Source organism: Carassius carassius, chromosome 24 (genome assembly GCF_963082965.1).
Source record: "Carassius carassius chromosome 24, fCarCar2.1, whole genome shotgun sequence".
Classification (NCBI taxonomy): Eukaryota; Metazoa; Chordata; class Actinopteri; order Cypriniformes; family Cyprinidae; genus Carassius; species Carassius carassius.
Genome location: NC_081778.1, coordinates 6,737,977 through 6,750,637, shown reverse-complemented (window position 1 = coordinate 6,750,637; position 12,661 = coordinate 6,737,977). Strand labels below are relative to the sequence as shown.

At 37.1% G+C, this 12,661-nt stretch overlaps 1 protein-coding gene across 1 annotated transcript in view; it reads left to right on the top strand.

The window, feature by feature from the left end:
• The window catches only part of znf407 (zinc finger protein 407), a 39,804-nt gene extending 27,978 nt beyond the window's left edge, over positions 1-11,826 (top strand). Inside the window, exons 4-8 of the mRNA XM_059507395.1 lie at positions 2,445-2,611; positions 5,139-5,222; positions 5,499-5,619; positions 7,607-7,785; positions 10,769-11,826. Coding sequence (XP_059363378.1) covers positions 2,445-2,611; positions 5,139-5,222; positions 5,499-5,619; positions 7,607-7,785; positions 10,769-11,586 — 1,369 coding nt within the window. The 3' untranslated portion in view covers positions 11,587-11,826. The remainder of the gene's footprint in view (positions 1-2,444; positions 2,612-5,138; positions 5,223-5,498; positions 5,620-7,606; positions 7,786-10,768) is intronic.
• The last annotated feature ends 835 nt before the right edge of the window (positions 11,827-12,661 follow it).

The window sequence follows — 12,661 nt, the reverse complement described above, 5'->3', positions numbered from 1 at the left end:
CAGTGACAGACAGCCCTCATCTTAACTAAATATCAGAGTGGCAGAGATACAGTAGAAACATTGTGTGTGGTTTTGTATTAAATAATGACCCAGATTGTGAAATACGTGAAATACATTTATTAGCCTTAGATTAAGGGAAGCATAACTTGAGAAATGAGAGCATCCAAGGAGTGTGTGAAAGATATGGATTTATTTTAAATATTTGTAATGTTCTTTAATGTTATCCATAGTTTTTATTTTGTGGTTCTTTTTTTTAAAGTATCGGTTCAGGCACCGTTTAGGCGCCGGTACTGTTTTAGAAGTATCAAAATGGCAGTGGACCCTACTTAAAAGTTATTATTTCTCACTGGCTCATTTACCAAATGGGTGCTTTCTCTTTGTCCTCCACAAATTAAGCTACTGTAGGTAGATCGGTAGCGAGATGTATTAATAAATTATCGTTTGCGATTGACGACGCGATTGACAATGTTGTGATATATAGGCTATACCAACTTTGTAACTCGTTACCCCCCCCCCACACACACACACTGGACATAGCAGACGTATGTAGCAAATACAGGAAGCTATGAGTTATTTTTCATTTTTAGTTTTTGATTAAACACTTGGATTAATCATTCATTTTGACAGCACTATAATGTTTATTGTATATAGACAACCATACAAGAGTAATTGTTACTAAGCCTGCACCAATGTTCTTGTCCATTGCCCTTGCAGATTCCTGCAGCTAAACTTGGGTGTACATTTACATTCCATTAAAGGTTATTGATATCATGCCTCTGAAGTTTGACTTTTTGCACCATTACAATACTTATAGGCAACTAGTCATCATATCTCTTGTCCTTTTAATTTATTTGCATTGTACTAAAGTGCGTTCATTTTCAATGGGCATATATGCGGCTGAAACAGGTAGCCTAGTGCATCCCAAATTTTCCAACATGAACATTTTAATATAACATTATAGTCATAAAGGCCTATGGCCTTTAGAAAAAATTTTTTTTGAGGAGGTGGGGTAGTGCACAATAGGCCTCTGTGGCGCGGCCTAAGCTTTTGTTCTTAATGGCATTTTTTTTTTCCTTACATTACTTTTACTCTTTAAGTAGTTTTTAAACGAGTACTTTTACACTTTTACTTGAGTAAAAACCTTGAGTTGATACTTCAAATTCTACAAAAGTCTTTTTAAACCCTAGTATCTATACTTCTGCTTGAGTAATGAATGCCAATACTTTTGACACCACTGGTCGTATCAAACCGAACTGTGAATTTTGTGAACCGTTACACCCCTAATAATCATAATGGAAGGTTCAATAATTAAAATCATCAGAAAATATATCGTCATACATCATAATCATGCTAATGATTTATAAATTCAAAATGCTTCTCGTTTTTAAAAATTCTCTATTTATATTGCCTCCTCTACATGATCCTACAACTTTCACTGTGCTATACATTCTAATGGTTTAATATCATGTCCCGGTTCATCAAAATGTTATTTCTTGGCATCTAATGCTAGATTTATGTTCACTAATTTGTAATTTCAATTGATGCAATGATTTTCCAATATAAATCTTTAGACAGGGACATTTTTAACAAAAAGACCACATTGCGAGTAGAGCAGCTAATACAAGATGTAATATGACGTATACCGTATTTTTCGGAATATAAGTCGCTCCTGAGTATAAGTCGCATCAGTCCAAAAATGTCATGATGAGGAAAAAAAAACATATATAAGTCGCACTGGACTATAAGTTGCATTTATTTAGAACCAAGAACCAAGAGAAAACATTTCCGTCTACAGCCGCGAGAGGGCGCTCTATGCTGCTTAGTGTAGGATACAGGAGCACTGAGCAGCATCTCTGGCAGCATAGAGCGCCCTCTCGCAGCTGTAGACGGTAATGTGTTCTCTTGGTTCATTTCTCTCGGTTCATGTCAAATTAATTTTGATAAATAAGTCGCACCTGACTAAGTCGCAGGACCAGCCAAACTATGAAGAAAAGTGCGACTTATAGTCCGGAAAATACGGTAATTAATAAATATAAGAAATTTGATATATGTTATTAAATAAAGAAAAAAAAATACTATTAATGTGGATATTATTGAATAATTGTATAAATTGCACATGTTTTTAGAGATATAACATAGCAATGAAACTATGTAACACACTGAAGAAGGCATAGTGCTGAAACGTTTGTGTTTTCCATGTGGTGATGGTAAAATAAAATGTACTAGCCAATTGAAAAAAGGTTTTAGTCTGGATCTTTGGTTCATATGTGAAGTAAAAGATGACATAAAATAAGCATTAATACACAGTACATAACAGTGAAATTACTTTGCATAGATGATATTTTAAAAAAAAGATATGAACAAATAAATTAAAGGACATCTCAACTTTTATATTGAATGTCGCAGTGCAGTGGTTCATTGGTTAATGTGTTCTCTTTAACTAGAAAGTTCGAGTGTGAGCTGTGTGAGCGGAGCTTCAGTGAGAAATGGGCGCTGAATAACCACATGAAGCTGCACACAGGAGACAAACCGTACAAGTGTGAATGGCCCTCATGTCATTATGCCTTCCTGACTCTGTCTGCTATGAAGGACCATCACAGGACACACACAGGTAAACACACACCTCAGAAAATACACTGATTTCATGTATCACTTCATCAGCTCTGTGTTAACGTGTGTGTGTGTGTGTGTGTGTGTGTGTGTGTGTGTGTGTGTGTGTGTGTGTGTGTGTGTGTTTGTGTGTGTGCTCTTGTTTTTGTGACATATCAGGACACAACTCTGTATAATGACATGGGTATGACACAGGTATTACAAGGAGAGGGTGACTTATGAGGACATAACCCATGTCCCCTTTTTCCAAAACGCTTATAAACCATACAGAATGAGTTTTTCTTAGAAAGTAAAATTGCACAAAGTTTCCTGTGAGGGTTAGGGTTAGGTGTAGGGTTGGTGAAGGGCGATAGAATATACAGTTTGTACAGTATAAAAACCATTACACCTATGGGATGTCCCCACTGTTCACAAAAACAAATGTGTGTTTGTGTGTGTGAACACTGCCTTTAAGTCAAAAGTATAGTTCAGTTTTAATGACTTTAGAATCAAAAACCAATTTCAAATGTTTCTCTCACGTGTGGAAAAAAATAAAAAAATTAATCTGAGATTAAGATTTAATGGGTTTTATGCTTTGTTCAATTTTAACTACATTAAAGAGAAGGGAAGCTAGAAGTGCTGCTGCTGAGGCTGGTGGGAAAAGATTAATAGAACATTTATACAATCTTTTTATAAATATTTTTTTTTTTATTCACCGATTAACCATCATTCCCAGGTGACTTGTTGTCTTTAAGTTTGTTAATTATAATGAAGTACTTCATTTAAAGATATCTCTTGGTCACACATTTTCATAGCAGGCACACTTATCTTTTTTGCAACCTCTTTATTAGAATCTAAGATTAACTGAACATTAATCTATTTGTCCTCATAAGAATACAGTTTTTCATTGAATCTTGCCGTATATCTTGATTTTTCCATCAAATTTCCTGTTAACGGTCCATTCATTTGGCCATAGATCTACTTTACTTTTTTCTCTGTTGAAAAAAGTGACACTTCTTCAAATAAAGTCTCACTTTGCTTTATATTTATACATTTCATCTAAATGTAGTTGTAATCATTCATTTTTTCTCTTTTTAATCTAAACTGCAATTTCCAGAGCGCTTTAACATTTCACAAATAATTTCAATCCTTATTTTCTCCTCTGTGTTTTGCTGTTTCTTTTTCTCTCCTCATGGCAGCGGCTTTGATTTAATGCTTCATTAATTCCCAATTTACCCCGAAATTATTTGTTGAATTTGCCTCATTCCGAAGGTCTATAATGATATTTTCTGAATCGTCTCGGAACTGCACATCTGTCAATGTGTTCTGGTTCATTTTCCAGTACGTAATTATTTTTTTTACATTATCTTCTAATTATCTTCAGATTTTGCGGTTTATTGATCGAAAAATAGCTTTGTGAATTGTGATCTGTAAGAACATAAGGTTCTGTAAAGACATCTTTAACATAATTCACTGAATGTCTTGAAATTAACCAGTAATCTTCATGGCACTGTTGAGTAAGGTTTCATTTACACCCATGTGAACTCAATTTTATCTGGATACTTATATCTCTATATATCAATTAAGTCAAAGGCAGAACATCAATTATTCAGTTCTGGAAGAACAGAGCTGAAATATTTATTTTGGTGAATGTTTTTTTTTTTTTTTTTTTTTATTCAAAGACCAGATTTAAAAAAAAAAAAAATAGTATAAAGGTTTAGCAAGCTGCTCTATATGACATCCACATAGTTAAAAATAAAAAGTCACTTTCCTAATATTAGGATCCTTTAGAAGGTAATTACTTTTAGTCCAGTGATCCTGTTGTACCAATTCATCTGTCTGTCCGTGTAACGTGTGAGTGGGCAGGGATAAAAAGGCAATAATGCAGATGTAGGCTTTAATCTTATGCTGATGTATTCATTTCTATTACGTAATAAAAACTCTGAAGTAGAAAATGATCCGTTTCGGCAGCTTGGTTTCAGTCAAAGCTGTTTTGGGGCTTTTTGAGAACATTTTGAGTTCTAAAACTTGCACTATGTTTTTATAGTATAATGACCTCTAATGTCAAATTCTAATTCAAATTCTAATGTCAAATTCTGACCACCTTAAATGAAATACATCTACAAGGAAGGGAGAGAAATAAAACCGACTCAGGAGATCAATGTCACAGCTGGGAAAAAGAACATGCAAACCATGTATCCAGCGAAAGTGAAAATCTCAGAATAGTCTAGTGATTATATGACTTAATGTTGATTTTTCTTTTATATATCATTATGCCTGACTTCAATAGCCATAAATGAACAATGGCTAATTTCTCTCAGATCTTGTTAGTAAGGAAACTGAAATTCTGTTTGAACAAACAAGTGTATTCTATGACAAAGATTGTATCGGTCACTAAATGTATTTCACTAAATTAATGCTCATCCCGCATTATCCATCATTGCATTGTTCGGCAACAAGATAATTTCAAGTGTGTGTGTGTAAATTATGTGTGTAAGTCGACTTCTTAATCTTTACAGTGCTATTTATCCATGGCTTCTCTGTTTCAGGAGAGAAGTCTTTCCTGTGTGATCTCTGCGGATTTGCTGGTGGAACTCGTCATGCCCTGACCAAACATAGGCGCCAACACACAGGTACACACCAGGGTTATGCACAATCAGAATTAAATTGAGACTGCCCTTTCTTATATTTCAGTTTAGTTCCTGAATTAGAATCGGGCAAACAGGATGCAGAATTGCAATTCGAATTTGGATGTAAAGAAGCAGAATTAAAACTAATCAAAATGTATCTTTTCAAAATTGCAAATACAAATAATTTTTAACTAAGCAAAGTCTGTCAAGACATACCTTTTAAAGGTCTTGTAAATCAGTGGCGTTTCATTGTCTCGTTCTAATGCCTTTGCTCTGCAGGTGAACGACCATTCAAGTGTCAGCTGTGCAATTTTGCCTCAACCACACAGTCCCATCTGACACGCCACAAACGTGTGCATACAGGCGAGAAGCCCTATCGCTGCCCTTGGTGTGACTACAGGTACAACAAACTCGGCTCACTCTTTTTTTGTTGTTAAGAACAAAAAGTTCCTTCTCTGCTGTCCTGGGTGCATCAGGACTGATTAGCTCAGGGGTCTGCAACCTTCACCATCAGAAGAGCCACTTTGGCCCCTTTTCCACCGAATAAATTTCACGTTGAGCCAAAAAAACTTTTTGATCCCTAATATGAAGCTGAAACAGCATATATCTCAACTTTTATATTCAGTTATGTTACAGGGCAGGAGCGTAGCAATCATTTCAGAAGTGAGGGGGACAGAATTGTCAAATGTAATAATAATAATAATATCTAGTTATGTATGCATGTCTAACAAAAATAATTAGTTATTTATATTATTAATAGTTAATCTCTTTTAAATAACCTGTAATTTGTATTCTATAATATTTTTGATATATTTTCCTAATGACAATTTTATGATTATGGTTGGACTTCATACTACAAACACATTTTCCATTTTTAGCACCGAATATGGCAAAAATATATATTTTATAGCTTCTGTACTGTAAAGAATCTTATGTATTGAAAGTTAGCGATGTATCATTCAATACTTTATTTATTACTTGGAGGAGACTTGAAAAACACATAAATCACATATTTTCTTAATGTTTCATTAGTTATGGTTCATGCTTAATATTCAGCTTAGTTACAGAGATAGCTGGATGCCTTTCCCCATATTAGGAATTGGCATATCAAAAGTCCAAAAAGTACTACTTCTATGAGTCCGTTTTGGACTTTCAGCTCGAGAGCGCCCTCCAGCTTAGAGTATGAATATAACACTGCATTAGAGTGTTGAGCGCTCCATAATGTTCACATCGTTTTGGATCTTGAATAAATCTAGATTTATTCACACTGGCCCTTGAAAACGTCTACGTGAACACATTTGCCCCAATAAAAGAGCAGGGGAAGAGTTTTAATGTACTCTTTGCTTAGATGGACATTCAAGACTCTGGGGGGGGGGGGGTCATAATGGTTTTCCACAAAAAATATCAAGGAGCAAAAATGGCTTTATACATTTATAATCATCATGTTATTGTATAATAATTAGGGCTGTGCAAAAAATCGAATGCGATTTTCATGCGCATCTCATCAGTAAAGACGCTCCTGTAATTAGAAGTATATCTCCAGCACGTGCGTTCAGATCAAGGTTGTCAGGTTTTTACAACAAATCCTGTCCAGTTGCTTCTCAAAACTAGTCCAATCGCGCTTCCAGGAGGTTCCCCGATAAAAATTGCTTCCCGGGGATAAAATATAAATTTTTTGGAAGGGTTGCCTTGGTAAAATTCACATTTTAGGGACTAAATATCACGTTATTTGTATTGGGGTCGTTCGACCCGCGGACATGAAAAACAACCACAGACTTGGCAACACTGGTTGGCATTTACTACACCGAGCTGTAATTCACTGACAATCTACACAAAATCGATGTTAAAATCGCAGGCGATTCTTTGTCGATTTTGAAAACGATTGTGCTAGTTGTCGGTAGACTACGGCTCTGTGTAGTAACTGCCGCTCCACCTGAACCAGTGTTGCCAAGTCTGTGGTTGTTTTTCATGTCCGCGGTTTGAAGCAACCCCAATACAAATAACGTGATATTTAGACCCTAAAATGTGAATTTTACCAAGGCAACCCTTCCAAAAAATTTATATTTTATCCCCGGGAAGCAATTTTTATCGGGGAACCTCCTTGGAAACGCGATTGGGCTAGTTTTGGACTAGTTTTAAGAAGCAACTGGTTAGGATTGTTGTGAAATCCTGGCAACCTTGATCTGAACGCACGTGCTGGAGATATACTTCTAATTACAGGAGCGTCTTTACTGATGAGATGCGCATGAAAATCGCATTCGATTTTTTGCACCGCCCTAATAAAAATAATGATGATGCTGTCAAGTTCTTCCCTGGCTTCCTGTTTTGTTGAAAATGTTTTGTTTGTTGTTTGGATTTTGCATAGAATGTGTACCTTCTTTTATCAGATCTAACTGTGCAGAGAATATCCGAAAACACATCCTGCACACAGGCAAGCATGAAGGGGTGAAGATGTATAACTGTCCCAAGTGCAGCTATGCCACCAATGCCCCGATGGACTTCAGAAATCATCTCAAAGAGACTCACCCTGACATTGAGAACCCAGACCTAGCTTACCTACATGCAGGTACAACGTCTGTCTTAAGATTTCCCTATCTTGTTCTTAGTAAAATAAAAGGAGCAATGAAGCTATATGAACAAACCCTGAGCCTTCTCTTTCACGCTGAAAAGCATGAGTTCCCATCAGTGTCCCACAGATAGCGAGGTTATTATAGTTAACTGAACTGAAATAAAACTAAAATGAAATAAAAAAAAAAGGAAAATTACCTGAAATGCTCATGTCATATGCTGTGTCTGAAATCACTCACTCGTTCACTCATTCACTAATCCCTATATAGTGTATGGCAGTTGAGTGCACTATATCAGGAAGGAGTGAACAAATAAGTGAACGGATTCGGACGGTGACAAACACTGCGCATGAGACTTGGAGCTGTTGCAAAATACATTCACCTAAAGGATTATTAGGAACACTTGTTCAATTTCTCATTAATGCAATTATCTAATCAACCAATCACATGGCAGTTGCTTCAGTGCATTTAGGGGTGTGGTCCTAGTAAAGACAATCACCTGAACTCCAAACTAAATGTCAGAATGGGAAAGAAAGGTGAATTAAGCAATTTTGAGTGTGGCATGGTTGTTGGTGCCAGACGGGCCGGTCTGAGTATTTCACAGTCTGCTCAGTTACTGGGATTTTCACGCACAACCATTTCTAGGGTTTACAAAGAATGGTGTGAAAAGGGAAAAACATCCAGTATGCGGCAGTCCTGTGGGCAAAAATGCCTTGTTGATGCTAGAGGTCAGAGGAGAATGGGCCGACTAATTCAAGCTGATAGAAGAACAACTTTGACTGAAATAACCACTCATTACAACTGAGGTATGCAGCAAAGCATTTGTGAAGCCACAACACACACAACCTTGAGGCAGATGGGCTACAACAGCAGAAGACCCCACTGGGTACCACTCATCTCCACTACAAATAGGAAAAAGAGGCTACAGTTTGCACAAGCTCACCAAAATTGGACAGTTGAAGACTGGAAAAATGTTGCCTGGTCTGATGAGTCTCGATTTCGGTTGAGACATTCAGATGGTAGAGTCAGAATTTGGCGTAAACAGAATGAGAACATGGATCCATCAGGCCTTGTTACCACTGTGCAGGCTGGTGGTGGTGGTGTAATGGTGTGGGGTATGTTTTCTTGGCACAAATTAGGCCCCTTAGTGCCAATTGGGCATCGTTTAAATGCCAAGGCCTTGTTTCTGACCATGTCCATCCATTTATGATCACTATGTACCCATCCTCTGATGGCCACTTCCAGCAGGATAATGTCACAAAGCTCGAATCATTTCAAATTGGTTTCTTGAACATGACAATGAGTTCACGGTACTAAAATGGCCCCCACAGTCACCAGATCTCAACCCAATAGAGCATCTTTGGGATGTGGTGGAACGGGAGCTTCGTGCCCTGGATGTGCATCCCACAAATCTCCATCAACTGCAAGATGCTATCCTATCAATATGGGCCAACATTTCTAAAGAATGCTTTCAGCACCTTGTTGAATAAATGCCACGTAGAATTAAGGCAGTTCTGAAGGTGAAAGGGGGTCAAACACAGTATTAGTATGGTGTTCCTAATAATCCTTTAGGTGAGTGTATGTTCTTCTATATTACATTTACCTTATTTTAGAAAATAATATTAATAGCAATAACACTCAAAAATGACTTTATATTGTAATTAGACATACTTCCACGTCAGCTTTGTGTTTTCATATATGGTATGTTTCTAATTTGTTTTGTAATGCTTTTATGTTCATAATAATTAAATACTATTAAAATACTTGGGACAAAATAAACGGACATTAAGACATTCATAATTTTATGTATTCTTTATTTTTATTATCTTGACACTCTCCCAAGCAGGGTTTTGAGCTCAGATAAGATATTAAGTCATAGAGCGCCCTCAGGCGACCGTTAATTATTATTTTTTTTTATTTTTTTTATTATATACCAAATTATCATCATTTTTGTAAGTTAACAACATGCCACCTAAATTAGTAAAATATTAAACTTAGTTATTGCCCGAATAACATTTTTATATAAATAATTGTATGAAATAAACGTTAAAGCAGAAATAATAAAGATGTAAATGGCTTCTCTCATTCAAACTTGCTCGCTGCCGCTCTCGTTTCCAGCTCGTTGTTTCTCCGCATTGGATTGTGGGAAATAGTGCTTCAGTGAGTGTTCATCGGTTGTACACTCGAAATCAGAATGAATTGTGGGTAAAAAGTAGTGGGCGAATGTAGGGGATGAAGTCATTCACAGAATTCGTACAGCACTACAAAATGGCTGACACCCAATATAGTGCACTACATAGTGGATAAGGAGCGGTTTTGGACACACCCTTAGATTACAAGTAACTAAAACAAAATTGGAATTATCCTCAAATGTTTTCAATATTAATTTTTTATACTTTGGGCTACAGTTTTTGTGTGATTTTGACATAACTTTGTGTTTATTCGACAATTGACAAAAGTGTTCATTTGCATAGGTATACACACAAAAACTGTATGTTTTTGCTTCCACTCAAAAAAAAGGGCATTTGCGGGTAAAAAGGGCATTTTGAGTATTTGGAGCTGAAGCAGGCAAGACTTCTTGTACATCTCGTTAAAGGAGGACCCTTTTAACAACGACAATGAAAAGGTCAAATAATACGTCATGATACTTGCCAAAACTGGCTGTATATTGATCCTATTGTGCCTTTTTTCAGTATTTACAGACAGATCAGTCTCTTATAAATGAGCTACAAAAAAGAGGTGTGCATTTCTATGGGACTCCCACGGGATCTGATGCAAATGATTGTTGTGCAGGATCGATCTTAAATCGCTTCGTGTGGGAGGGAGGATACCGATGTGTGCATCAGGAGAAAGAAATGACTTGTGGGACTAATAATGAAATAAATGTTACTCAAATTGACTTTGTTTTAAGGTTCAGTATTATGCAACAAATATAAATGGTTGACAGGAAATGTTCTTTATTAAATCTCATGTTTGTGGCAGGAATCGTGTCCAAGTCTTTCGAGTGTCGTCTGAAGGGACAGGGGGCGACCTTCGTCCAGGCAGACTCCACTTTCACCCCTGAGGAGAGTGAACTGGGTTCTGAGGCTGTTCAGCAGGTCATCATCATTCAGGGCTACGGCGGGGGAGAAGTGACCATCGATCAGACCCTGGAGGAGTCGGCCGCTGCCACTCTACAGACCCTCGCTATGTCTAGTCAGCTGGCCGGAGTGCTGCACATCACTGAGGACGGGCAGCTCATCACATCTGGACAGGAAGTGTCCACAGTGACAGGAGGACAGACCACTCAGTACGTGCTGGTGGAGTCTTCCGGAGAGACCGTGGGAGAAGTAAGACAGGAAGGGGAGGAGGCTGTGCACAGTGTGTCCGAGTCTTCCTCTGCTCTGGATGCTTTGCTTTGTGCCGTGACAGAGTTGGGTCAGCATGGCTGCACTGGAGAGGGAGAGATCACCACCACCACAGTGTCAGAGCATGTGCCAGAAGAGAAGTGTGAAGGCCAGAGCTCTCAGACGCAGGGACCAAGTGAAGGACAGGTGTATGAGGAGAGGGCAGAAGTGGGTGTGGTGGCTCAGGTGATGAGCTCGAGCCACGAGCACACATCTGAGGAAATGCAGGAGGTGCTGCAGTTTGCTGCCAGTCAGCTGATGATGAAGGAGGGTCTCACTCAGGTCATCGTCAATGACGAGGGGACACATTACATAGTCACACAGCTGGATGACTCTACCCTGCACGTCGAGGGCACTGTAGAGGACCCCTCCGGACAGGAGACGATAGTTTACTCCCAAATTAGTCCTGAATGAGATGAAAGTGAGAGGTTGAGAATAGATTTTCTTGAATTTGAAATCCAGTGTCAGGTGACTTTCTTTTTTCTTCGGGTCAAAGTGTAACATATGTCAAAAGCAAGCTTTTTGGGATGGATTGCTTTGGTTTTTTGATTGCTTATTACATATTCAACAAAACAATTGTGAAATGAACTCTTTATATGTAAAAAATTCTTTATATCCTTTTACTAAAGACTAACAACCAAAAACCTATAAAAAAATTAAAAAAAAAAAAAACAAGTAAATGTTAAGATTAGTAATGAAAACCTTGATAAACATTCACCTTCTGTTTCATGTCTGTAGTTTGGTTTTGAAATTGAAATATTTGAAATATTATAGTTTAGGATTCAGGATCGAAGACTTAACAAAACTCCATTAATTACCATAAACTGCTTGAATGAAAAATGTATATTTATAACCTGCTCGTGATTTGTTTTTATTATTATTTCGATTTTTTTAATGTGAACTTCTGAATATATTTCCCAGTAAATCTACCATTTAAAAGTTTCTTGTTGAGAGTTTGAGTCCTGTAAATAAAGAACTGACCAGTTTGTTTGCACATTTGTTGTTTGTTTCAGGTACATTTTAGGTATGTTAAAAAAGACATGGGTACTCACAATAAAACATCTTGCCAGCTTTAAACGCAACAGAAGTAGTATATGTTTAGTGTCAGGTAGGCCTGGGGTAAAGCTGAATGAACATTGTTGTAAGGAAGCCTAAATAGTTCAATATGAAGGAAGTAGAAGTTGGTCTGGGAAAATTAGCGTCTGTTTAAGAAGATTAAGAAATATTTAAGAACGTGTAAATGTTTTATGTTGTTGGTATTTTTGCTTATCATATTATGTTATAATAAATAATAAACACAATATTTCCGTACAATTCTGGAATATTCTTAACATCTGTTGGCATAAACATTTTTTATATAATTGTGCTCCTATTTGCTTATCTAATAATTTGTTATTAATGACCATAATGTGTGATGTGGGTGTGATTTGCCTTAGGATCTCTCCCTCTCTCTCTCTCTCTCTATATATATATATTTTCCCCCTAAAAA